This window comes from Mustela lutreola, chromosome 14, assembly GCF_030435805.1.
Source record: "Mustela lutreola isolate mMusLut2 chromosome 14, mMusLut2.pri, whole genome shotgun sequence".
In the NCBI taxonomy this organism is placed as follows: Eukaryota; Metazoa; Chordata; class Mammalia; order Carnivora; family Mustelidae; genus Mustela; species Mustela lutreola.
In genome coordinates, this window is record NC_081303.1 from 72275331 (window position 1) to 72301333 (window position 26003).

Here is a 26003-nt window from a genome sequence, read left to right on the forward strand (position 1 = left end):
TATTTCCATTCCTGCTGCTTTCCTGCCCACCCCCTTACGCACACCTCTCCTTCTCACACCTCTCCCTCCTGATTCCTCGTGTCCCTTCCTGGTTGTTTGTGTAACTTGTGAAATGTCAACCGTACACAACCTCGAATGAAGCAGAATCCCGACTGCAGGAAGACTCCAGTCTCTTAGGAGATCAGGAAGACTCCAGTCTATTAGGAGATCAGAAAGTGCGGCAAATAAGAGCCCATGACAGACATACGGACAGGAGGAAGGGTCTCAGGGAATGGAGCTCCTCTCACCAGAAATAAAACCATTGCAAAGTAGGAGGATCCTCACGGCTGAGGCGAACCAGTTTATCTGGGTTATTTTTTAAGATGGTTTACTGTGTAGATGAGAAGGGCTTTTCTAGTCAATAAGATTTGAGTGCGAAGACATGAAAGCCCCGAATACTCAGGTGCGTTGGGGAAATGGGTCCTGTGAGTGCCGGAGAATGTGAAGATGGTCAGGAACGAGCCCGCGCTCAGGGCTTGTCCCGCACAGCAGCGAGGCTGGGACCCACTGAGTGACGGGGCGCCTCCTTGCAGTAGCAGAAGGAAAGAGAGAGGCTCTGGGCTCGTACTCTGGGAGTAGACAGCAGACGTGGGCAGGACATGCCAGGTCACCATGCGGGCACAGAGCCTGTGTGCCATGCCTTCCTCAGGGACAGGTGGGAGAGTGCATTGTGCCTGGTGAGGAAACACGGTGCTCCAAGGATATAAAATCAGGAGGGTCTGTAAGGGAGGCACACATCTTCCACTCTGAGGGGAAGCAGGCGTGGGCCATGGCTTACAAAGGTGTGTCGTACTCCGTTCATTCTCTCAGAGGTCTGACATTTGCATAAAGTATAAATCAGAGAAGGCTACACCTTGGAGAGCAGGTTGCTTGCTAAAGAGAGGTCCAAGATCTCTGATCTCAGTTTACGGTGTCAGCTTTTGCAGTTCTGTGGGCTTTCCTGTATTCTACGTCATCCCTCTCTTAAAAAACAAAAAAAGCCCATTTTTCACTGATGTAATAATTTAAGGGTGAAGGGGTTGGAAGGGTTGTCAGTATAGGCCTGGGAAAGGCAGAAGGCCACGAGAGATAGTGGGTTTTTCATTTTCTCGAAGAATCTTCTGAAATGTTGCGGCGTAGCAACCTTATTACCTGCTTTACACCCTGGAGGCTCGGAGCACTCCCTATGTTTCTGACAAACTACACACTCAGTGACTCATTCTGTGTTCACTCTTCCCGGCCCCCTGTCCCCTCAAGGGTCAGGGCGGCACCATTGTCTGAGAACGGTTCATTGCAATCTCCCTCTGGCTGGTGGCCGTGTGGGACGGCCCAGCCCGAGGCTCTCCTCTCCAGGCAGCCGAGCACGGCTCCCCACCAAGGGGCTGGAGAGAGACGTGTTTCGAGCCGGTGACTGACGGGATCTGCTTCCTGCTCTCATTCAGCAGCAGCAGGCCGCGCCCGTGGAGGGAGCCGCTCGAGAACAGAGGGTGGTGGCTTTATACGACTTCCAGGCCCGCAGCAACCGCGAAGTCACCATGAAGAAAGGCGACGTCTTAACTCTGCTCAGTTCCATCAACAAGGTGACCTTCCCTTCTAACCTTCTTCCCATCAGCAAGACAGCTCCTCCATGGTCAGCCTTCCCAGCCCTGCCAGATATCCAGATTTTGCCCAAAGAACATTTTTCTATGGCTGTCTCTCTTCAATCACCATAATTTATTAAGTAGCATCCTTCCTTTGGGTATTTTGTAAGGTCTGGTGTATGTCCTTTGGGGTTATACTGTTAATTACAGCGAAAAAAAAATGAAGACTCATGAAGCCTAAGTAAGTTGCCCAAAGACATAGAAGCTATGAATGCAATTCCGTGATCCTAATTGGTCCCTTTCTCCTCATCTCTGCTTGTCCCTCCTTCATGCCCTTGGTCCCAGTGCTGGAACGACAATGGCCAAGGTGAGGAGGAACCTGGAAAAAAAGAGAAGTTTTTTGTTAACTCGGTTTTCTTTAACGTCTGAGGAACAGGTCTGTGAAAGAGCCTGTGAGAATAGGACAAAATATCGGCTCTCTTCATAAGCGCTCAGATGATTTTTTTTTTTTCATTGCAATAATTTCCAAAAATTATTGGGAAGAAAAGAAGAGCGTCCAGGATATGGTTGTCCTGGGGCGAGCGAATGTTTGAGAGGCAGGAAGAACGGTCCATGAGCAAGTAAGCTCTATGCCGGTCCGTGTCTTCTCTCTGCTCAGCCTTCTCCCTGCCGTCACGTCGAATCCGGAGTGTTCGTTCAGTGACACCCCTGATTGCTCTGTGGGGCCCAGGGTGATACTGGAACACAAAACATCCACGAGCGAATTTTAAGGCCGTGCACAATTTTTAGGTGCTCTGGGAGCGGTGGGGAGGAGAGGCCCACGCCCACCATAGTCCGGCCGGTGCCTGCAGACTTAGTTCTAAGAGTTGAAGCCTCTCCTATTTGCAGTTTTTCAAGAACTACAGAAGGAGTGGGGATCTTTCTCTCTCTCCAGGACTGGTGGAAGGTGGAATCTGGTGACCACCAAGGCTTCGTGCCTGCTGTCTATGTCAGGAAACTGGCTCAGGATGAACTGCCCGCACCCCCGCAGCGGCAGCGAGAAGACCCGAGCAGCATCGCCCAGCGCCAGGAACAGATTGAGAACCAGTACGTTTTTAGAAGCAGGAGAACTGGACAGCACTTGGCTAAGTATTTCTTATTGGCAAAGACACTTCTCATGACTCTGCTGTTAGATTAACGATGCCATTGTAAATTCTCAGATTTTATGAGCTGAAAGTCAACTTTGTGTCCTTGAAAAACTTCAGTTTTTGTATGAGAATGATTAAGGGAATTGCCTGAGGTCAGGCACTTCATGGAGGGACTCCTTCTGGTTGCCTGCCCAGCGTTCTGAGGTTATCGAAGTCTTCTGACTTCCACGTGAACTTAGTCACTCCACCAGCTTCTCACCCAGGTGTTGGCTGGCATGTGAACATCTCACGTCTATAGAATAGGGGAGGTGTGATGGCAGTCACACTGTTGGAACACTGACATTTGTATTATTTTTAATGGAACCCCGTGCGTTTGTCTCTCTGCTCTCAATGCTGTTTCCTCCCAACTTTACTTCCTCCCCTCCTCTGTTCTTCGTTTGATTTTCCCTCTCTCTTCTTCTTGTTCCTTTGACTCTCCCTGCTTCCACTCCTCAGTGTTTCTTCCATGTTTCACAACACCATTCCCCGTCTTTCTGTTTCTGCACACAGGTACCGCTCCCTCCTTGATAGGGCAGAGGAGCGCAGGCGTCGTCTGCTGCAACGCTACAACGAGTTTTTGCTGGCCTATGAGGCGGGCGACATGCTGGAGTGGATCCAAGAGAAGAAGGCAGAGAACACCGGGGTGGAGCTAGAGGATGTCTGGGAGCTGCAGAAGAAGTTCGACGAGTTCCAAACGGTGAGAACGAGCAACCTTCTCCTCCAGATGGCTTCGGACAGTGACCCTGCTTCCGATTATCCCACATGTTCTCCTACGTGGTTCCTCAAATCCACATCTGCTAAATATGCTTCTCAGAGCTGCTGAGAGTCCCACATTTCAGATCTCCCTCTGGGTATGAGACGTGGAAGGGAAATACAGAGGGGTTAGTGGCCTTGGCTCTGCAGCCTACAGTCCCTGCCACTCCCAGGCCCTCCTGGAAGTGGTGGTCTCCCTGAGCTCTTTAGCACTCATCCCACACCATGCTTCATTCTGGGATCCCAGGTTGAGGTGGGAGGCTGTGGGACTCTTCAGAAGCTCTTAATTATGGGACAGAAGCTGAGATGGGAAGGTGGGAAGAACTTACAGCTAGTTTCTAAGTTTCTACCAGCCTGAAACCATCCATCCTCCATTCTCACAGACTCATAGCATACGTTAGCTAGCCGTGAATATAAACCTCTTCCTTCCTTTCTTTTCCTTATGACGTTTTCTACATAGAATTCAAAGACCCACATGGGTAGGTGATACATAGATAGATAGATAGATAGATAGATAAACGAATGGATAGAGAGATGGTAGATGGTTGATATATGGATAGATGGATGGATGGACAGATGGATGGATGGATAGATGGATGGATGGATGGACAGATGGATGGATGGATAGATAGATGATAGATACTTAGATAGATGATGGATACTTAGATAGATGATGGATGGATGGACAGAGATAGGTAAGTAGGGATTTTATATATACATATAGAATATATAAAGCAAGAGGAAAGTGAAATAAAGGGAAGCAGGACAAAAATATAAAAGAACACCAGGAATGACACTCCCATGAGGAAGCTCATTTAGAGGCATTTGTAAAATGTAATGGGTAATCTCAACCCCATAAGCATCGTGATGAGCTCCTCAGAGCTATTTCTTATAACACGCCTTAACACAAACGGATTACAACTTAGTCCATGAAATTCTATAGAGGGCAGAGGAGTTTCTGTTGGTAGGAAAGCACAGGCTGCAGCTTAAGTAAATCAGAAGAGATTTTTCAGATATCTCAGAAATTGTATGTGCTCCACACTCCAGAAAAATGGCAGCTCTCTTGCCAAGTTCTCAATAGCCACTGGGGTCAGGGAGTTTAAAACTCCCCTTCTTAGCGGCAGATTGGAGGGCGGCTTCTTGTGCATTGCATGTGAGGTTAAGGTTATTAATATTTAGGGCAGGAGGTGCAGGCAGGTATGAAGACTCCTGAGAAGGGGATTTATGCTGCTTTGGACAAATTTTCCCACCCAGGATTTGAAGACCAATGAGCCTCGGCTGAGGGATATCAATAAGGTGGCCGATGATCTTCTATTTGAAAAGCTTCTAACACCAGAAGGAGCTCAAATACGGCAGGTAAGTAGAACTCCTTCCATGGTTTCCTCACTGCCCGCCTGAGCTCGGGGGCCACATTGTGCTTTGATACACTCAAACTCATGTTCCACAGATCAGCTAGACAGGCGGAAGATGGAAAGCCGGCTTCAGGAAAGGTCAAAGACGATAGCTCAAGCAGTCCACCCATATATGTATTTAAACTGATCTGAAATCTATAAATTGCAACACATATCTCCCTCCTCCCCACATCTTCACTTACAGAAACCGAAAATTCATGCTCATACACACGAATATAAAGAAAATGTAGGTAAGAAGCTGTAGCAGTGGAAAGGGGCTGGTCAGGAAAGCTGACTAGGGGAGACAGGTGCTGATAAAATCTGATGAAAGAAGAAGAAAAACACAGGTCAGTACGGAGGAGAGGTAGGACGTTCTAGACCTGATTTAGACTGGGACCCTTCGTTCCATGGAAGATAGAAGGAGCATGAGTGGGATGTCTAGTCCAGCTCTCTGAGTGGTCATAACCAGGGAAGAGGAGTTCTCTGCCTCTTCTCAGGTGGTTGAGGTGGAGTAGGAGGGAGAAGAGATGTGCATAGGAATAATGCATGTGCTCTCTGCGGAAAGTTGAACTCTAAGTGGTGGCTTGGTTTGGTCCATTCAGGATCCATAAATATAATAGCTGCTAACGACCAAGGCAACATGCTGTACCCATCTTCTGGAGGTTGGTATGTCGTGTCTGTAGCAGTCCATGTCGGTTGCTGCTCTAGGGTTGGGTTTCCATTCCAGAACATCATTTGGGGAGGAAAACATCCCTTTGTCAACTGTGTGAATGAGGACCAAGTACTCCAGAGAGGAAAGAAACCTACTGAAGCTTCCGAAGTAGATTACACAACAACAATGAGCATTCAAACATCATTGGGTCTTTGGACAACACTGAGCCACCTGAGTTAGCTTTCTAGCCAACACCCATTGTGTCTGCCTCTTCTAGGAGTTGAATACTCGCTGGAACTCCTTGCAGAGCCTCGCGGAGGAGCAGCGCCAGCTGCTGGGCAGCGCCCACGCTGTCCAGGTGTTTCAAAGGTGAGAGGGCAACCCTGAGAGGCAGTGCTGCTCTAAAACCCACTCGAAAACCCAAGTCTGATTGCTGCAGGAGACTCATCGCTATTACTACAACATGCAGAGACTAGATCGGCGGAGGTCAGGTGATTCTGTAGCCAATTTGTTACTCGGCACATGGGGTCCTCCCAGGCAACCAGCTCTAATATTCTAGTGCCTGGTCTTGGATCCTGATGTGTAAGTAGCTGTTTTCATGATAGGTAATGAAACTCGGAGTAGAGATAAGAGGTTTATGTAATTTGTTTCAGAACTAGCTATAGACAGCAGTCAGTCACCGATACCACATTGGTTTCAACAGTTGATTTTTTTATGTCTGATTCCAAATCTGTGTCTGCACACACCTAGCTAAGCAAGCAAGCAAGCAAGCAGGCAAATAGTAACCAAACACCGTTACTAGGTCTAAACATAGTGTTGAGTGTTTGGAGCAGGAAAACAGAGATGCAGAATTTGGCTGGGCAGTCAGGTCCTCTGGCCTGGACAGGCTGCACCAGTTAGTAGTGGTCTAACCTTGAGCAGATAGCCTCCTTAAGGCTCTGGTCTTGCCTGTGGAAATTGGTCACAGTAGCTACTCCTTAAGTCGTAGCTGGGAGGATGAGGTGAGCCTATGTTCTAGCACATCAGGAAGGGGGTGGGGATGAGTAGAAAGGATGTCCCTGGAGTCAGCTGGGTTGCCTGTGGAACACACTGTCACCCTCAGTCCTTCACTCTTGTGAGCCAGAGAAGCAGATGATATGAAGGAGCAGATCGAGAAGAAGCGCCAGGCCCTCCAGGTGGCCGATCCCGGTTCAGACCTGTTCAGCGTTCAGGCCCTTCAGCGGCAGCATGAGATCTTTGAGAGAGACTTCATGCCTCTGGGAGAAAAGGTGGGACATTTGCTCCCAAGCTGTTCCAACACATCCCTCTTCACATCGATTCCTCTGTGTGGCCTCCTCTGTGTTTCTATTCCCCATCCCTCCTCTCAAGTTTCTCCTTGTCTTACTCCGTACTTGACCTTGTACCTGTCCCTAAGATGAGGGCACCCAAAGGTCATGGCCAGGACCTCAGAACATGGAGGGAAAACATCCTGAAATGACCTCTACTGTCCAAGCACCTCTTAGTGGCTTCCAAGTGCCTAAACCATATAAAAGGCCCGCAGCCTCAGACCAGGAGTTACTGGCCACCCCCAGGATGGCCTGGGTCGGGCGTGTTGCAGTTTTCTTAATAAGGAACTGAAAGAGCTTAATCCTACTTGACTTACAAGAAAGCTCTGGAACTTGCCAGATGCACTCTGGGATAAATCAGGGGCATCCTGCAGCCTGGCGTTATCTTGCAGAGCAGAAAGGGCACAGAAAATATCTGTATTGAAACGGTCTTCACGTTAAAAGTCAGGACTCTTGGGTGCAAAGTTGACCTTGCCACTATCAACAGGTTCACTTAACCATCTGCCCAACACCCTCTCATCTTAAAAAGAAGTTTGGTAATGTCCAGTTTGACTACTAGAGGGAGTTACCGTGTGTACTGAAAGGATTGGCCCTATTTTATGAAGTAGCAAATGTTCTCTTACCTCCCTGACATCTACTGGAGAGTGAGCATTGCCAGGGCTCAGAAGTGGTATTTCGCTAAGATTAGGTATGGCTCTAACTGCTGATTTTCAGAGCTCTTGCATCTCCTCAGGTGACCATGCTGGTGGAGACAGCAGAGCGGCTCAGTGAGTCCCACCCAGATGCTGCTGATGACCTGCGGAGGCAGGGGACAGAGCTGAAGGAGGCATGGGACAGCCTGCTGAAGGACTCAGAGGAGCGGAAGGAGAACTTAAATGAGGCCCAGAAATTCTACACCTTCCTTATGCGAGCCAGGTAAAGCTCCAATGGCAGGCTCCGCCAGGTGGGGTGGGCGATGTCACATCTGGCCCCGTGCAGACCTTCTAGGAGCAGTCTGGATATAGGTGCTCTTTACTCCTGGTTTGGAGGGTATGTCCACATCCAGACCATACCTTGGTGGAGGCACAGAAAGCATAGCCCCAGTAGTTCAAGCCACAGAATACCCAAGTTTGAACGAACGTGACACCACTGAGGCCTGACTTGACACATATGCTAGACACATATGCTTGACACATATGCTAGACACATATGCTTGACACATATGCCTAGAGCACATATGCTACATAGGGTGCTGTGTGGAGTGGTATAGACGACGGGCGTTTTCTTCCTACTGGAAAGACAGAGCAGAGCACAGATACCCACGGTCGAACGCAATACAGTCCAAACACGCATCCTAACAAATGCACAGAACTAGCATGGAAAGGTAGGAGGTTAAGAATGGTATAGTATGTTCAGGAGGTGGGGGCAGCCGGAGCACAAGTTTGCATATCAGGGGGCTCAAGACAACTGTTGGGGCATAAGCTTAGACATGTTAAGATAAAATCCTGAGAACTTCTGTTGCCTTGCTAGAGACCCTAGACATTATCACAGTGGAGCAAACAGACACTTTATCTGTGGAACAGCTTCCATGTTCTGCCCCATCACCATCATCTGCTGGGAGGAGCATTTGGAATCAAGGATCCAAGAAGTAGCTCCTCACAATGTTATACTTTTGGGAAAAAAAAATTATTTATTTTTGGTAAATAATTGCAGTTCCTCTGGCATCTCTGGGATGCTCTAGTTTTTCATATAATATAAATAAATAGCGTCCACAGCCACCCCCCAAATCATACCTGCTCAGAGCTCTCTGGACATACAGATTCTGCTCTGACTTCAGACTCAAGTCAGATGCTGCCTCCTTCCCTTTGTGAACTCTACTCTTCAGTACGCAGCGGTAATATTCCCTCCATCCAAGCAACTCTGACACTGGCTTTTATCTCTTTATGACCCTCTGCTTTCCAGGCTGTTTTAGCCTTTTGTGTTTTTTTGCCTTTTTTTTTTTTTTCCTTTAAAGTGTGAATTCCTCTTCTGCAATGTTTGGTACTTAGTAAGTACCCAGTGAAACTTAGTTGTTTAAGTGAATACATGAGTTTATAAAAGAAAAGACCTTTCTGCCCTAGAGTAGATGTTTGTTTTTTCTTCAGCAAGAGGAAAGAGTCTCTGTATGTGATGCTAATATGGGCGTCACACAGAATTACAAATGAGTGCATTGTTACCTGATGTTTATCCTCTGGGTCATGGACCTTAGCTTTCCTTGTCATTCCTCTTGGACTGCTGACAGTAAGAAGTGGGCCCTGGTCTCATCGAGAGCATGGAGAGAGAGAGAGAGAGAGTTTACATAAATGTGTGTGCACATGCACGAGTGTGTGTACGTGTGTGTTTGTGTATGTGTGCACGCATGCTGGGAATCAAAGTAAGAATAAAGACATACCTTCCTGAGATTCCATAGAGAATTCATCCTTAAACCCAAGAATTTACTCCTTATGTACAAGAATCATTTAGAGTAATGGAGTATGTATTGGTCGAGGATTTGAGTGTCCGGGTTCTTCCCAGACGTCCGTTTTCATTTCTATTACGTGGACAAATCACTTACATTCTCTAGGCTGACCTCCTCATCTCCAAACTGAAAACAGAAGAGTTCCCAGAATTCTCTACTGGATTATTACAAGAATGGAAAGAGACAATACGTGTGAAGAAATTTTCAAACATAAGGGCTTCCCATTATTAAGTCAAAGAGTGTAAACAACAGAACTCAGTGATCCATCAGTTACACACAACACCCAAGGCTCATCACAACCGCCCACCCTCCATCTAGCCACCCCCACCCACCTCCCTCTGTCAACCCTCAGTTTGTTCTTTCTAGTTGCGAGTCGTTCACAGTTTTCTTCTCTCTTTCTTTCTTTCCTCCCCCCCCCCCAATGCTCATCTGTTTTCTTTCTTAAATTCCACATTTGAGTGAAATCATATGGTATATGTTTTTCTCTGACTTATTTGCTTAACATAATACACTCTAGCTCCAGTCATGTCATTGCAAATGGGAAGATTTCATTCTTTTTGATGACTGAGTAATTCCATTGTATATAAACACTACATCTTCTTTATCCATTTATCAGTAAATGGACATTTGGGCTGTCTACATAGTTTGGCTATTGTTGATAATGCTGTTGAAAACATTGGGGTGCAGGTACCCCTTTTAATATTAACTAATTAGGATTTTTAAAAAAATCTTATGCATTTATTTAATTTTTTTTCATTTATTTATTTTCAGCATAACAGTATCATTATTTTTTCACCACACCCAGTGCTCCATGCAATCCGTGCCCTCTATAATGCCCACCACCTGGTACCCCGGCCTCCCACCCCCCTGCCACTTCAAACCCCTCAGATTGTTTTTCAGAGTCCATAGTCTCTCATGATTCACCTCCCCTTCCAATTTACCCCAACCCCCCCTCTCTCTAACTCCCCATGTCCTCCATGCTTTTTGTTATGCTCCACATAACTAGAATTTATGTAAAGCTTTGAAAAAAAAAATAACAGCTTGTCAAGATAAAAAAAAAGCAAACATTTCCAATTGGTTTCTAGTAAATCATCTTTATCACACTTGTCTTCTTCCTGATTTTCCTTTTACTTGGAATTTTTCTTAGGCATCATTATCAAATTCAAGAAAGTGTCTGTCTGTCTTCATCTCTATAATTTTATATTTTTATCTATTTCATTTTAAAGATTATTTTCATTCCTTATACACAAGAAGATTCATGTGCAATGAATTTACAATAGTAAATTCGCTTTTTAAAACAAGCAAACAAAAACCAGTGTGAACAACAAACCTAAGGTCTGTGAAGCATGTAAAGCCAGATGGAAGGTGTGAATCCAGAAATATTCTCTAGGGAGGAAAAAGCCAAGGACAGATAGCCTTGTTGCAAGCTGCACGGATTTTTGTCAATCCAAGTACGTCTATTTCTCTAGGGACCTGGAGAACTGGATCAGTAACATTGGTGGCTTGGTGTCCTCAGAGGAGCTGGCTGAAGATTTAATCGGCACGGAGATCCTGCTGGAGCGACACCAGGTCTGGCTACAAAATCCACAGCCACTGATCACATGACCCCCCACCCTTCCCTCACTTTGCAACATTGTTGAGATGTCCCTGGTGCCACCAGCCTCTTCCTTTTTCCAACACAGGAGCGTCGTGCTGACATGGAGGCTGAAGCGCCCACCTTCCAGGCCTTAGAAGACTTCGGTGCAGAACTTATAAGCAGTGGGCACCGTTCCAGTCCTGAAATTGAAGACAAGCTTGAGGCGGTCAGGCTGAAGAAGGACAACTTGGAGAAAGCCTGGAATCAACGCAAGAGGATATTGGATCAGTGTCTGGAGTTGCAGGTGAAGCACACTTGACCCCGTTAAGAAGGATTGAGCTCAGTCTGCTCCTTCTGGGCAAGTTTGCACAGTTCCTACAGGTGCTCGTGTCACTGGGCTTGCCGTCCTGGAGGCACAGGGGCGTTTCTTGGCTCTCTGCCATTCTGCTCTCAACATCCTGGTGTTCTCTGCTCGTATCCCTGTTAGAAGGACCAAAGTAGGGATCTGCTTTTGGCCCAAGAGAGGGTGATTCAAATGTATTTATTGATTGAGAGTTTGGTTGATTGATTCTTGTTGAGAACCTGCTGGGTGTGGAGTCCTGGAAACACAAAGATTAGTAACATAACATCCTTTATCTGAAGTAGTGAAATTAGAGGTGTAGACAGACCATGCAGGAACAGAAAGTGATTATTAATAAAACAAAATGATGAACATTTTGAGGCTAAAGAAGTCTGAGTGATTAGTGCCAGTGATGGAAGAGATGAGCGGATTACTGGTGGCCCTGAGGGTAGTGGTTATGATGGTCCTAAAGCAATAACCAGCCAGCATCCACTAGGTGCAGCATATGGGAAATGCACTAGGGGAATGGAGTGTAGCTTAAACAGAAGCAATGTGTTTTCAGGGAAGAGTAAAAGGTACAGAAGAGCTAAGATCAACCATGTGAATGTTTCTTGGAAGAACATAAGCAACCCATATAGGATCTCTTATATTCGTGTTGTAGGAGAAAAATAGATCCTTTCCTCTGTCCCCTGGATTGGATATAACTTCTACCTTCATTTCCCATAGTTGTTCCACGGGAACTGTGATCAGGCTGAGAGCTGGATGCTGGCGCGCGAGAATTTCCTGAGGTCAGAAGGCCATAGTTCCTTAGACACTCTAGCGGCCTTGCAGAAGAAACGGGATGATTTGGACGAAGCAATCGCTTCCCAGGTAATAACGGCCAACGCAAGAGTTCCAATAACAAATATTAGTGATGATAACAAAGATTCTATACATGTTTGTGGTTTTGTGACTTACAAGTATCTTAATTCCCATTTGCTTCTTAGAGAAAACTCTGAGGTAGACAGGGCAGTTCACATGGTGACTTAGTCTCAACTCAAGTCACTCATGGTCTCGGACCAACTTACCGCCAGCCCAGCCTTTTACAAGTTAACTTTTAGAATTGGAAGTGACTTTATATACTGCTTATGCTAACATCCCACCCAATGCAGGAGTCACCCTTTGCCATGGTCATGGGAGGGGTCTGTTCTTTAGGGAGGTCAGTACCATAGGAACTCAGTACCGCAGGAGCTCAGTATCGTAGGAGTCCCTAACAGAAGAGTACATACCATAGCAGCCCTTCTTAGTGTCACTACTAATGTTTCTACTCCTGTTGAGTTAAAAGCCAGTTTCATGGCATTTATTCTCAGGCCCTTGTTTTGTTCCCCTTTGTGAAGCCACAAAGGGTGTCTTTGTCCTTTTCTAGGAGAGAGTCTGGGATTCCGCTGAAGGCCTAACCTCCAGACATCTGGGCTTTTTTCTTTTCCTCTATCTAGGAAAAAAAGATCACTGAGCTAGACCATGTTGTAGAGCAGCTCATAGCGGATGACCACTATGCCAAGGAGGAGATTGCTGCTCGGTTCCAACGGGTGCAAGACAGGTCAGGCCTGAGCAGGTGTTCTGTGAGCTATGGAAGATGTAGCAGAGTGGCTCTTTGCTAGCATGGAGGATGGAGGTCCCGTTCTCAGTTCTTTTCATTTCTAAATGCCTAAAACTATCTTGACACTTGGAAACATTCCTGATCTAGACTCACAGAATGAAAGGCATGGAATACGACTTAAAAATTACTGACTTAACCAGTGTTTTTTGTATTTGAAAATAATAAGACTATGCAACAACTAAACCTATGTGCATAATATGTAATATTAGATGCAATATATATGTTATATAATATGTATATGTACACTCTACATGATATTATAATATATAGTATATAACTAAATAATATATAGCTACGTTATATATAGCATGCAAATCTGTAAAGAATGAGAGAAGGGACAGGTTGGCAAATGAGAAGACTGCAGATATGGCATCAAAGCTTGCTGGAAGGGTCGAGGGCAGAGAGCGATCTAGTCTCTTCCTCCAGATGGAATGCTCTCAAAGAACTGCTGACTGCTGAGCTGAAAAGACTTGGTGCCTATGCTGACCTCAAAAAATTCCACCATGACCTTGAGGACCTGGAGGAATGGATCAGTGAGATGCTACCCGTAGCCTGCGATGAATCCTACAAAGATCCCACCAACATTCAGGCAAGTTCGAAATAGAAATCTTGGAAAACTCCAGCATATCCAGATTGTTGGATGAAGGGTCGCCTCCCTACACAAAACTCTTGCTCACTGTTGAGACCACTGCCAGCCCTCAGGGGCTTCTGAGTCTAACGTGAAGGGGTGGGTCCTTTGGAAGCCCCCGTTTATTATGGCAGAACATTACTTTTTCTTTGAAACAGAATTTATCTATCTTGCTTCCCTAGATTACAGGCTAATTTAGTTTCTGCTTTCCCTTCAGAGAAAATTCGTGAAGCACCAGGCTTTTGAAAAAGAGGTCCTGGGCCGAGCTGATGAGGTAGAGGGAGTCCTCAGACTGGGGGAATCTCTGATTGACCAGAAGGCATGTGACATCAGTGAAGAGACCATGAAGGTAGGGATTCTGTTCAGGGTGGTTTGGGCTAAAGGCACGTGAGGAGAATCCTCTTCTTCCTTCAACGTTTCCGTGGGTGGGGATGTGGAGTGTGTTCTTTGGTTAGCGATCTTCCCTCTGGCTGCCACATAAAGAAGGCAGGAAACCATGATGCTCAGAGCTTATCACTTCTGTCAAACTCAGTACCTAGAACTCTGAGAAAGTTTTAGAACTAAGTCCTAAGTGTTGTCATGCTTGTTTGATGTTTTCTATCCCTACTGCCAAGAGTTTTGGCACTTAGGCCGGCACCAGTCTCTCTATACAGCCCAGGACCCTTTCCTCAAACTTCCTTCCAACACCTCCTATTGTTTCCCAGACTAACTAACTAACTGGTTAAAAATGTATGGCATTCAACGGTTGGCGGATTTTGGCTAGTCCCTAGCTCCTAGCCCCCTCCAGTATCCTTTGAAGTTGTCACAGGACTCAGGATCCTAAAGACCATAGTGATCCCCCAATTTCTTTGGGTTAGGATCAACTGAAAGACCTGGAAGACCACTGGAACCACCTGCTTGAGAAGACAATTGACAAAGGACAGAAGCTCGAAGAGGCAAGTCGCCAACAGAGGTTCAACACGGGCATCCAAGACTTTAAGTTCTGGCTCTCAGAGGTAATTATACTCAGAATGGTGGGGGCATGTGAGCTTAATAAATACGTGCCAGTAAATGGATTATGCATGAACAATTTCCTTGACTTTCTTGGGAAAAGTTGGGGGATATGGTTGCTAATGTTCTCCTTAAAGGCAGTTTTCATCTGGAAGCTTCATTGCGTTTTCCTTTATTTGCAGGCAGAGACACTGCTGGCCATGAAAGATCAGGCCAGGGACTTAGCTTCAGCAGGAAACTTGCTCAAGAAACATCAGCTGTTGGAAACAGAGATGTTGGCCCGAAAGGTAAGCGGTGTTGGGATCTCACTCCTCTGGGCAGAATGGAAATGGTTCCAACTGCCCTCTCTCATCTTAGGAGGCCATTTGAAAATATTTTCTTGCAAAACTGACCTTAGCATTCTTAGCCAGCAGTCATTATAACCAGATCAAATCCGTGAGCTGCAGAGCTGTGACATTTCACTCTTAGGCACTTACCGTGAAACTACAGTTCTAAGGAAGAGGATCCAGGAAGGGGGTCCTAAAGCTATCTTGTCTACCTCTTAGTGATGCATTCGCATAAACTCACTATCCTCCAAAGCTCATATTTGATCTGGCCTTTGAAAGAACGTTTATTTTACATAATTATAGAGAGCAAAAAAAAAAAAAGAAATTGGAGTGTGATGTCATGTACAATGAAGTTGAACTATACATACACTCTGGAAATTCGCTGGAGAATTCCATTTGCCTTCCAACATCAAGTAGAAATGTGTCTTGGGAGCAGTGATAAACATGTTGGCAGGTATTGATTTCATCCTGGAGAATTTTATATTATCAGTTTTACTTGGTGGCAGAGGTAGACACAGAAAGAACAAGAAGTCAAAGGCTTTGTAAGTTCCAGAGCTTTAGGACTTGATGACATTTCCCAAGACAACACTAGAAGGGCAGACTTAGAATAAAAACAGACAGAAGAGCCTGGGTGTGCTCTGGACGTGGCCACCCTAGAAATGTTATGGTAGAATAGGTCTTCTTGAATACTTCTATCCATCAATCTGTGCCAGACTCAGTACTGTGAGGAACAGAGTCCTGTTTGGAGACACGCACTTACACTCATTTTCTAGTTGGGAAGAGGAGGAAACAGCAAGGGAGAATGTCAGGAGGTGAATGGACAGGTTGAGTATTACAGTCACGTTACGCGTCGCGCTCTCTGATCTTGTCCCCATCCGAGTTGAGATAAAAGAGCATATCATCAAATTGGCTATCTTCAAAAAGAGTCTATTTGACACAGTCTTTACCCTGCACCAGTGGGGTTAAAGTCCAGGGCTGTTTTTCCTACCTGCATTGTTCTGTTCACTGAGCACACCTGGAATTTCTAGGATGCACTCAAGGATCTGAATGAGTTGGCTGCTGACCTGCTCTCCAGCGGGACTTTCAATGTTGACCAGATCGTGGAGGAAAGGGATAATGTCAACGAGCGCTTCGTGAATGTCCAGGATTTGGCAGCTGCGCACCATGAGAAACTCAAGGAGGCCTATGCCTTGTTCCAGTTCTTCCAGGACCTAGATGATGAGGAATCATGGATAGAGTATGTACAGCTGGCCCACACTGCACCAATAACCAAAGAGAACCGATGATCTGCCAAACACATTCCCATTTGGTGCTGAATTGAAATATGTAATTGTTTCTTACAGTTGATATTACCTCTAACCATGCTTGCCTTAGCCTAAAGTTAACATGGGTTTTATTCTTCTCAAATTACCTTGCCGTATGCAGGCAGAAGGAGACAGGCTTAGAGAAGTGGAGAGCAATTCACGTACACTCTGGGAACAAAATTAAGTAACCGTGTATGCTCGCTTGTTCTTAACAGTTCATAGAATGTGTAATGTCTGAATGAGACAGCTGGGTCTTTATAACGTACTCAACTGATGAGATTCTTGTCATTAAAAATATATATATATTGAAGCTCTAGTTGGTTAACATGCAAAAAAAAAAAAATACTGTGCAACACTGGTTTCCAGAATTCAGTGATTCTTGTCTTCATATAATACCCAGCGCTCATCACAACAGGTACCCTCCTTAACCTCCATCACCCACCTAGCCCAGCTCACACACACCTCCCTCCATCAATCCTCAGTATGTTTTCTGTCTTTAAGAGTCTCTGTCTTTAAGAGTTTGCCTCCCTCTTTTTCTTTTTTCCCCCTTCTGCCATGTTGATCCGTTTTGTTTCTTAAATTCCACATCTGAGCGAAATCATAGGGTGTCTGCCTTTCTCTGACTTATTTTGCTCAGCACAATACCATCTAGCTCCATCCTCGGAATCTGAGGGGCCACCAGACTGCACACAGGACATCACCCAGTACCTGCCATAGTTTCATTACTAATTTCGCTTTTGTGGTAAAACATGTGATTGGGAAAATCTTAGTAGATCCTATTATTTTCCCGACTTTCCATTTAACCTGCCTCATTGTGTTCCCCTTCTATAAGCCTGATGATTCTTTCTGGTAATCAATGAATTAGAGGGGAGTCTTGTGCTTAGGGCAGCAAGGAGAACATCTCAGGAACTTCAGAAACAGTGAGATGACAGAATCTTGTCTGTGCTTTGTGGCGGTGGTCAAACGTTTTACACTCGGAAACTACTCAACAGCCGTGGCTCCTACCATATCAGCTTTTTATATCCATTCTACCTAAATTCATTATTGATATTAATAGACAAAATAATGAAGGCCATGAAGGCCACATATGTACATAAGGTCGTTTATATGTGTGTGTGTATAATTTTCACACATTTGGAAAGAGAATCATTTCTCTTTCCAAAGAGAAATGTGTGTTCTTGAGCAAAGAAGACAAGACACACAGGTAGACAGGCGAGGGAGCGGACGGGACGTGGGGACCAGCATATCATTTTCATTTGTGTGGTCAGAAGTTTCGCAGAAGACCTCCGGTGCTAATTATCTTTGTGGTTACGGACACCTGAGTGTTCCAGAATTTACTGCCTCCCCACCTCTAGCCACACACCCACTCTTAGAAAACCTGTGTTCTAGCGTGACCTCGCGTGTCTAAAGCACTATCCATTGCCTTCCTTGGTCCCAGGGAGAAGTTGTTACGTGTGAGCTCCCAGGACTACGGGAGGGACCTTCAGGGGGTTCAGAACTTGCTGAAGAAGCAGAAGCGCCTCGAGGGGGAGCTGGTTGCCCACGAGCCCACCATCCAGGTAGGAAGGGTCGAGGTCTGTGGATCCGTAGGGTGAGGCTGCACCAGGGGGTGGCTGCATGCAGGGCCACAGGAGCTCGGCATCAAGCTCACAGCCGTTCTCCCCACCTCTGCACCTTGTCTCCTGTGAGCAGGATTCTGCCCAGGGTATGTGCTTTTCCCTGGAAGGGACACTTTCAACCCTGCAGGCACAGTTTTTTGCTGACTCTGGTGCAGGCTGAGACATCTGGGAAAGTTGTACTTGAGCCGAGCCCCAGGGGAAGAAGACAGCTCTGCATTGCCCTGTGACCATGAATAATGCAGAAAGCAGGTCACGGAATGTAGCCTAGCATGGACACTGAAGTTGCATGAGGGGCTATTTAGCATGGTGAACCTGATGGCAGGTGACTTCATTCTCCCAAGATTTTCAAGACCACCCCAAGTACCATAGAGTTTATAAATAACATAGAGGCCAGGAGGAGCTGACTGCCTTGCCAGGGCACTCTAACTAAATGGGGAAGGTCTTCGAGTTAAGGTGACGTGGGTGTATGTGTCCTTCAGAGTGTGCTGGATGCAGCAGACAGACTGGGAGATAAGGCTGCTGTGGGGCAAGAGGAGATCCAGGAGCGGCTGACTCAACTTTTTCAACACTGGGAGGAGCTCAAAGAGTTGGCTGCCGCTCGGTGAGTGGGGGTTAGGGGGCCAAGCTGTCTTCCTGGGTTGCTGGTCCCCAGCTCCCCTTCTCTGTTTATCATCAAAGTCCCTGCTCAGATGCCAGTCTGTCATGAAGCTTGCCCCCACAACCCCAAGGAGAGGCATGGAGGACCATGGTGTCCATGGTCCGAACACACGTCTGCTCCCACGCATACTTGCTGTTGTCCTTTATCATTATGGGCCTCACGTGCCAATCCTTCACACCAGGTCACACCCTTGGGTCTGTCTTACTTTGTACACTGCCCCCCCGCTCCGGCCCCAAGTTTAGCACTGTGTGCCCCTCGGAACTAAAGACCAAGGGGATATATTTTCTTCTGGAGAGCCACATAGCCATTGAGAACCCTGAAGCCACAAAGCCAAAGAGAACAGTTTCTGTCTAGGATTCCATACCTACTGGTGGCAGGAAGACATGTCTTTCTGGGAAATACAAGGAAACTTCTAGCACTGTGAGCTGCCTTCACCGTGTAAGAGGAACCACAGTGCTCTGAGTGGAAAGAGACACTACTTCACTGATGCCGTCCTCTAACTCTGATACGGGGCCCTCGTGTTTGGACAAGTCTTCCTTCCCCTAACAAAGATTCCCAGAGAGCAGATGATGCCAGAAAGCAGAACTTCTGGGGCCAGAGCCTCCCTCATTCACAGGAGCTCAGGCCAGACTGTTCTGAGGCTCAGGCCCACTGCAGCTGCCTGGTGCAGCCATTCTACTCGCGGTACTCCCCCGAGTCCTGCTATCTTCTCGTCCTCACTGAGGCTCCCTGCCCTGTTGCAGAGGGCGTCGGCTGGAGGAATCCCTGGAGTACTTGGAATTCCTGCAGAATGCGGAGGAGGAGGAAGCTTGGATCAGTGAGAAGGAAGCTATGGTTACCCGAGGGGGCTCTGGAGACACACTGGCCATGACCCAGGTGAGCTGGAGGCTGAACGGCCAGTATCTTCCTTTTGTTTGAATCGTTTCTTAAGTAGTCAACACTTCATCTATGAAAAGAAGCACTCTCTGGTGGGAGAAAAAGACGATGGAAATATGGATACTCCTGCCAGTTTTAAATATGAAAAATCAAGGTGCAGTGATCTAAGTAACTTGCCCAAGATCGTGGAATCAGTCAGGTGTGAAGGCGGGACTCAAAGCTCAGTCCCATGACTTAAGGTCTTTCTGTGACTTCAAGTCATCATTGTTACAGATCTTCCCTCCTAGGGGTAGGTTCTCTAAAGATTCCCTCAAATACTAATATTACACCGAATAGGAGAGATTCTTATGCCGGGGCATTGGTGGTGGTTTCTAGAAAATACAGTTTTAGCAGGGCTACCTGGCAGGTGCACCAGTTCCACAATTTAGAGACATCCTTGTAAATACAGTGTAGAGTTTCCAATAAAGACAAGAACAAATGGTCCACATGATCTCAAGTTAATATGGATTTTTAAAGCTTCTGAGAGTGGTCATAAGAAAATAATGTTTTTAGGACCTTGACTTCTGTGCCTACTGGCCTTACAACTTAGGGATTTACCAAGAATTCTTTGTGAGGATTAATTCGCTCTTATGTGATGACATAAGGAAAAACTCACACTGGCAAGAGAAAGGTTAAAACCTGCATAGCGTACAAGTCACACTACCGACCCCTTTCTTCTGAAAAGACTTTTGGGACATGTGCACCCATGGGACACATTTAAATGGTTTAAGGTTTCACCTCAAATATTCCCAAAGGCTTCCCCTTTCTAAATGAAACCTTTGGTCTTGAGAATTGGGGACAGACATTGCAGTTGTAAGAATAAAGGGAGGCCCCATGCTACCATCTACCCAGGTTCCTCCAATGGCAGCATCTGCTGGGACCCTGACCCCAATGCAGTCAGGACGCAGCACATCATCCTCTCCCCGTTTACAGAGCACGCCTTCCCTCCAGCCCCCACCCCATCCTTAGCCCTGGGCAACCACCATTCTGTTCTACGCCTCCACAATTTTTGACATCTCGAGAACGTGGTGTAAATGAGCTCACATGGTATGTCCCTTTGGAGGGTCGGCTTCTCATGCAGCATAATCGTCTGCTGATTGAATTGATTCAGTTGTGTGCAGCCTCAGTGCCTTTGTCGTGACTGCTGGGTAGTATTTCATGGGATGGACCTACCAGTTCAATCTGCTCATCTGTTGAAGGGTATCGGTTTCCCCGTTTGAGCTGTTAGGAGTAGAGCTGCCTTTAATATTCATGCAGAAGCTTCCTCATAAACATGGATTTCATTTCTCGGGAATAAATGTCCAGGAGTCCAACAGCTGCATCATAGATTAGCAGCGTGTTTGGTTTTGTAAAAGCAGTTAATAGATACAGAAAAAAATATATATACATAAAAATACATAATAAGCATAAAAAATTTTAAAAATACATAAAAAATCTTTCTGGAGAGGCTGTACCATGCTGCACACTGGCTGGCTGGGTGTGCGTGACCCTGGCTTCCTTCCCACCGTTGCAGGATCTGAGGCCGTCATCATCTTTATCTTAGGCAGTCTGCTAGGAGCGCAGGGTAGCTCATTGTGGTTTGAATGTGAATTTCCTTTATGGCAGATTTTTTATGTGCTTATTTGCCATCTCTGTATTTTCTTCAGCGATATGTCTCCTCTGTTGCCCATTTTCTGGTCCAAATGATTGTTTGCTCTAACTGTTGACCTTCTGTGCTTTGTGTCAAATCTAAAAAAAATTTTTTTGCCTAGTCCTTGAAAGATCTTGAAGATCTTTTCCTATGTCTTCTTCCAAAAGTTTAGAGCTTTGCATTTTAATTTTAATAATCCATTTAGAGCTCACTGTTGTCTGAGATGAGAGCTAAGGCACCCTTCATCTTTTTGCGCAGGAACGTCCGGTGGCTCCAGGGCTTTGTTCCACAGCGTCCCCTATGGCCAGCGTGCCGCTTTCACAACTGCCCACACCACTGTAGATGATGCGTGGTTTTGTAGACAATGTAGGGTTGGATCAGATGTTTGAACCCATTCTGCCAATCCTGATCTTTCAATAGGAATTTCTATACCATCACATTCAGAAACTCATTTTAATGAGAAGGTTTTGCACTAACGTACGAATTCCAGGAAAAGATTTTATGAAGCTTTTTTGCTAATCCTTTTATTACCTTAAGATATATGTCTCCATAGCCCTTCTATGTCATCTTTCATGAAGAAAACACTGACCTTCTGAGTGTTTGGTTTCCTGAGCTCATATGCACTGGCTAATAAGAGAAAAGAGAGTTGTTTACCTGCTGTTGAATTTCAATTTCTTTCCAGGGATCTCATCTTCTCCTTTTGTTTAACATGTCAGGAGAAGAGAATAGGTTTCTGATCAACTTCTTGCAATAATAGATATATTTAAAATATGTTTTAAGCTTTGGCTTTATCAACTTTTAACACAATATTAAGGAGGCTACCTAGGAATATATTTGAAAGAGGGACACCTATCCAATTTTAATTAAATGAAATTTGTGTTTGATGTGGGGTACCTGAGCTTCTGAGGTGTCCAAGGATAAGCACAGAAAAGACACTGGAAACAGAAGGTGGTGGTATTGAAGAGACTTTATTTCATGCATTATGTGTATGTGAAAACTTAGCTGAATCAGTCTATTTTATACAGTGGATCATGTGTCCAATCTCCATATATGGTTGCTGCATCAAGTTGACATATAATACAATCATACAAGATCATGTAGCCCATCTTGTACTTAAAGAAATAACCATCTTATTTTATGCCTAAAAACACCATACAACAGAAATCCTTTTATTTTCAAAATGTGGTAGTTAAAAGTATGAGAGTCACATGAAATCTGTTTCTTCCTTTGGCCCAGGTTAGTATGCAATGTAGAAGGAAAAGTGAACAGGTGTCTTTGTGACAAGACGAGGCAAAGGCAGCAGAGGCAGCCCAGGCCTTTCAGGATGGGAGTAGCAGTGGGCAGAGCAGGCTGGACTGGATAACACGCAGAAGAACACTGAGAAGGAGGAGACACAGTGTTCCTGGGCTTTGTCCTAACTCCATTCTCCATCCTTGCAGCAGCAGGTAGACATAGAGAAGTTTAATGCTGAGGTTCAAAACAGCTCAGAGTTTCTTTAGCTACCTTTAGGTCAGTTTTTTTTTTTCTTATTTTTAAAATTTTATTTATTTATTTGAGAGAGAGAGGGAGAGAGTGAGTGAGCAGGAGAGCAAGAGAGAGAGCATGAGCAGTGGGAAGAGGGAAACTCAGACTCCCCACTGGACAGGGAGCCTGGTCTGGGGCTCCATCCCAGGACCTTGGGATCATAACCTGAGCCAAAGACAGATGCTTAACCCACTGAGCCACCCAGGCACTCCTAGGTCTGTTCTAGGTATAAGATGATACTTATTATCTATATGTTAGATACAACTTTTCATGGAATTATATAAATTTCAAGATGGTAGAATTCTTACATTTTACCCACACTTTCATTCCGAAGTTCAAAAAGAAGCTGAAGTTCACACAGTCAGTTAGAAAGAATATCACTGTAGTCCTTTGTCTCTTTCTTTTCTGGTAAGATCGCCACTTTTGGCAAGTGAAGAGCTTCAGGAGAAGCGTTCAGCGGCACGATGGGAGAAGTGGACACGCCCCTGTTCTGTCCATGTAGCTCAGTCGTCCCTGTGGGGAGCGTCAGTGGGAGTCAGAATGGGGGTGGGTTAGATTGTCCAGGCTTGGAAGTATTGATTCTCACGGACTCGTTTATATAGAGCTTGCTAAAGAAGCACGAAACCCTGGAAAGTGACTTTGCTGTCCATGAGACCCGAGTGCAAGATATATGTGCTCAAGGAGAAGACATCTTGAATAAGGTGAGCAACTCGGGGGTTCCAGGCCAAGCTCATTTTCCAAAAGGGATTGCTTCGAATATAGTATCCTGAGCAGCGCTAAAACTCACACATCAAATTTTAATACTCTCTGCCTAGCTACCTTGTTTTTGTTCTGAGCAAATAGTTATCTCTTTGGTTGCTGCTTTTAATAAATTCTTTTTTCAAGTTTTCAAGTATATCCTGCAGATGTTCTTCAGTCCTTGGTTGACCCTCCTACTCACTGTGTGCAGAACATGGCATTTATAAAGAGCTCATGGCACGGTTTGGTTATAGAGTATTGTAAAAATATAAAGAGTTTTCTTTGTACGCCACTAGGGAGGAGGACCAGACTGAAACCTCCTTGTGACTTGAAAATCATTCTTTTGTTTAAATGCTTGTCTTTACAAATCCTCACTGATTAAGTGCTACATAAAGAACTTTAGACAGAGGGCATTCCAGCTAAGAAGACCACACTCGGGTAGACAAACATGTGAAGCTCTCCCAAATGCTAGAGTGGAAATAACCATCCCAGGCATGGACGAAAAATAAAATAAATGCATTAGACCCAGAAGAGAGTAGTTACATATTTGGAGTGGGGGAAATGACACCTCTTTTATCATAGTAAAGAATTCCAACTTTTAGCTCTGGACGTCCACCCATGTATCTGTCTCTTCTTCTCCCTTCCACCTTGGCGTCCCAGGAGAAAAGTCAGCAAAAGGAGAAGATTTCTGCCAAGATAGAGTCTCTCAAAGAAAAGATCCCTTCTCTGTCCATGGCAATAAAAGCTTGGAAGTTGCAACTGGAAGACGATCACGCCTTTCAGCAGTTTAATTGGAAGGCTGACGTGGTGGAGGCCTGGATAGGTATGACGTGTGAGGGACAGAAGAAGTGCTGGTGGGTTCCACTGATAGGTTCTGGGATGTTTTCACTTCCTATGGGAAGAGAGATCCTCCCTCCTCACCGAATCCTACGCTTTCTGGACATAATTACACTCACATTTATGTGCTTGTGTGTGCACACACACACCTCAGAAAACATGCTGATGGCTGACTGCAGACCAGAATTCCAGAAAACACATTTTTGGGAAGTTGGTGATTTTATCTGTGATATTCAAAATGATAGAGCTGTGGCAAAACATTCTTTAAAAAGCAGTGTGTTTGATTACTCCCAACTTATGTTTAATCTGCAATTTTCTTTTCTTTTTTCTCAAGATACTCAGAAGTTCCCTTGGCTCTAGCTCTGTTCAGTCAGTTCTATGTTGCACATGTCCAAACAACCCACCCATCAGCCCCTACTACTCCCATCTTCCAGTAAATGATCCACTCCCAAGTTAGGGGGCTCTCTTGTGACCTAGAATAAATATTTCTTTTCTCCTTACCAAGGCTGATTCAAGAGCAGCTACCTTTCCCCTCTAATCAATCGTCTTTGCTCTCTAGCTGAGAAGGAAGCAAGTCTGAAGACCAATGGCAATGGGACAGACCTCGCTGCCTCCCTCACTCTCCTGGCAAAGCAGGTGAGGAAAGGGCAGCTCCTGGGCAGGTGCCAAGCACATCCATGGCCCACATACATGGAAGTTAAACACTAGGATTATCCTGTTCCCCAAGTCTGTGGTTTTCTTATCTGTAGGATATGAGATATTGTTACATTTTCCTTTCCCAATATTGGTAACTTGCAGTTTTTCCTCCCTCTCCCTCCTACCAGTCTTGCTGTTGCTAAGAGTATATGATTTTTATTAAATAACCAATTTTTTTAAATTTTCTTTGTTATTTTTTATTATTTTCCATTAATATCTTTTTACATTTTTATCATTTTATTTTACTTTCTTTAAGATTAACTTATTTAAAAAAATCTGTTGAGGTAAACATTTAGAACATCAAATATGTAGGCATTCTCCTTTTTATCATTTTGATGTAAGGTTATAAATTTCCCTCTAACAGTGCTTTGGCTGCACCTCACAATTTCCTATGTTACTTCTGTTATAATCACTCAGATTAGATATTTCTGTTGTTTCTAACTAATTATTTAACTCGTTGGCTATTCCACAGTTTATTTCACTGAAATTCCAAACCTTTGGGAATTTTCTCTTTTTTGACGTGTATGGCTAGCTTAATTCCACTTTATTTTAAAAACACATTCTATATTGTTCGGGAAGCTTGAGTTACATCCAGCAAATGGCCTGTTTGTGAATAGTCTATGTATAGTTGAAAATAATGTGTGTGTTTTACAGTGGTTTATATTACCTGTCAGATTTTGGTGGTTAATCATGTTGTTTAAATACTTTGTTATTTTTATATATTTTGAAGCTAGTTTCACAGTTGTGTTGACATTTCAAATTATAAAGCATCTTAATGAATTGATACTTTTAATTATGAAATGTTCTTTCTAATAACATTTCTTTAATATTTTTAAAATATTTTATTTATTCATTTGACAGACATAAATCACAAGTAGGCAGAGAGGCAGGTGGGGGGTGGGGGTGGGGTGGGAAGCAGGCTCCCTGCTGAGCAGAGAGGCCAATGAGAGTCTCTATCCCAGGACCCTGGGATCGTGACTTGAGCCAAAGACAGAGGCTTTAACCCACTGAACAACCCAGGTGCCCCTCTAATAACATTTCTTGATTTAAAGTTTTCTTCTTCACATACTAGAGTACCAGGGTTTTTTTGTTTGTTTGTTTGTTTTATTTTATTTTGTTTCTGAAGTATATATCAATTTACATCCTTTGGTTGTTTTCTTTTATTTCTTTACATATATGTCTTTATATCCTATATTTTTGTTGTTGGTTTGATACATTTATA

General features: G+C 44.9%; 1 protein-coding gene across 1 annotated transcript in view; it reads left to right on the forward strand.

Annotated features, from left to right (window-relative positions):
- LOC131814929 (spectrin alpha chain, erythrocytic 1-like) overlaps positions 1–26003 on the forward strand; it is a 64249-nt gene that overhangs the window by 27008 nt on the left and 11238 nt on the right. The window contains 22 exon segments of the mRNA XM_059146406.1: positions 1461–1598; positions 2533–2684; positions 3275–3461; positions 4772–4873; positions 5838–5929; positions 6684–6828; positions 7619–7800; positions 10831–10930; positions 11044–11241; positions 12004–12147; positions 12753–12856; positions 13343–13505; positions 13762–13893; positions 14402–14539; positions 14717–14821; positions 15889–16097; positions 17603–17723; positions 18263–18384; positions 19185–19317; positions 23113–23211; positions 23909–24071; positions 24645–24721. Of these exon segments, the coding sequence (XP_059002389.1) occupies positions 1461–1598; positions 2533–2684; positions 3275–3461; positions 4772–4873; positions 5838–5929; positions 6684–6828; positions 7619–7800; positions 10831–10930; positions 11044–11241; positions 12004–12147; positions 12753–12856; positions 13343–13505; positions 13762–13893; positions 14402–14539; positions 14717–14821; positions 15889–16097; positions 17603–17723; positions 18263–18384; positions 19185–19317; positions 23113–23211; positions 23909–24071; positions 24645–24721 (3006 nt within the window).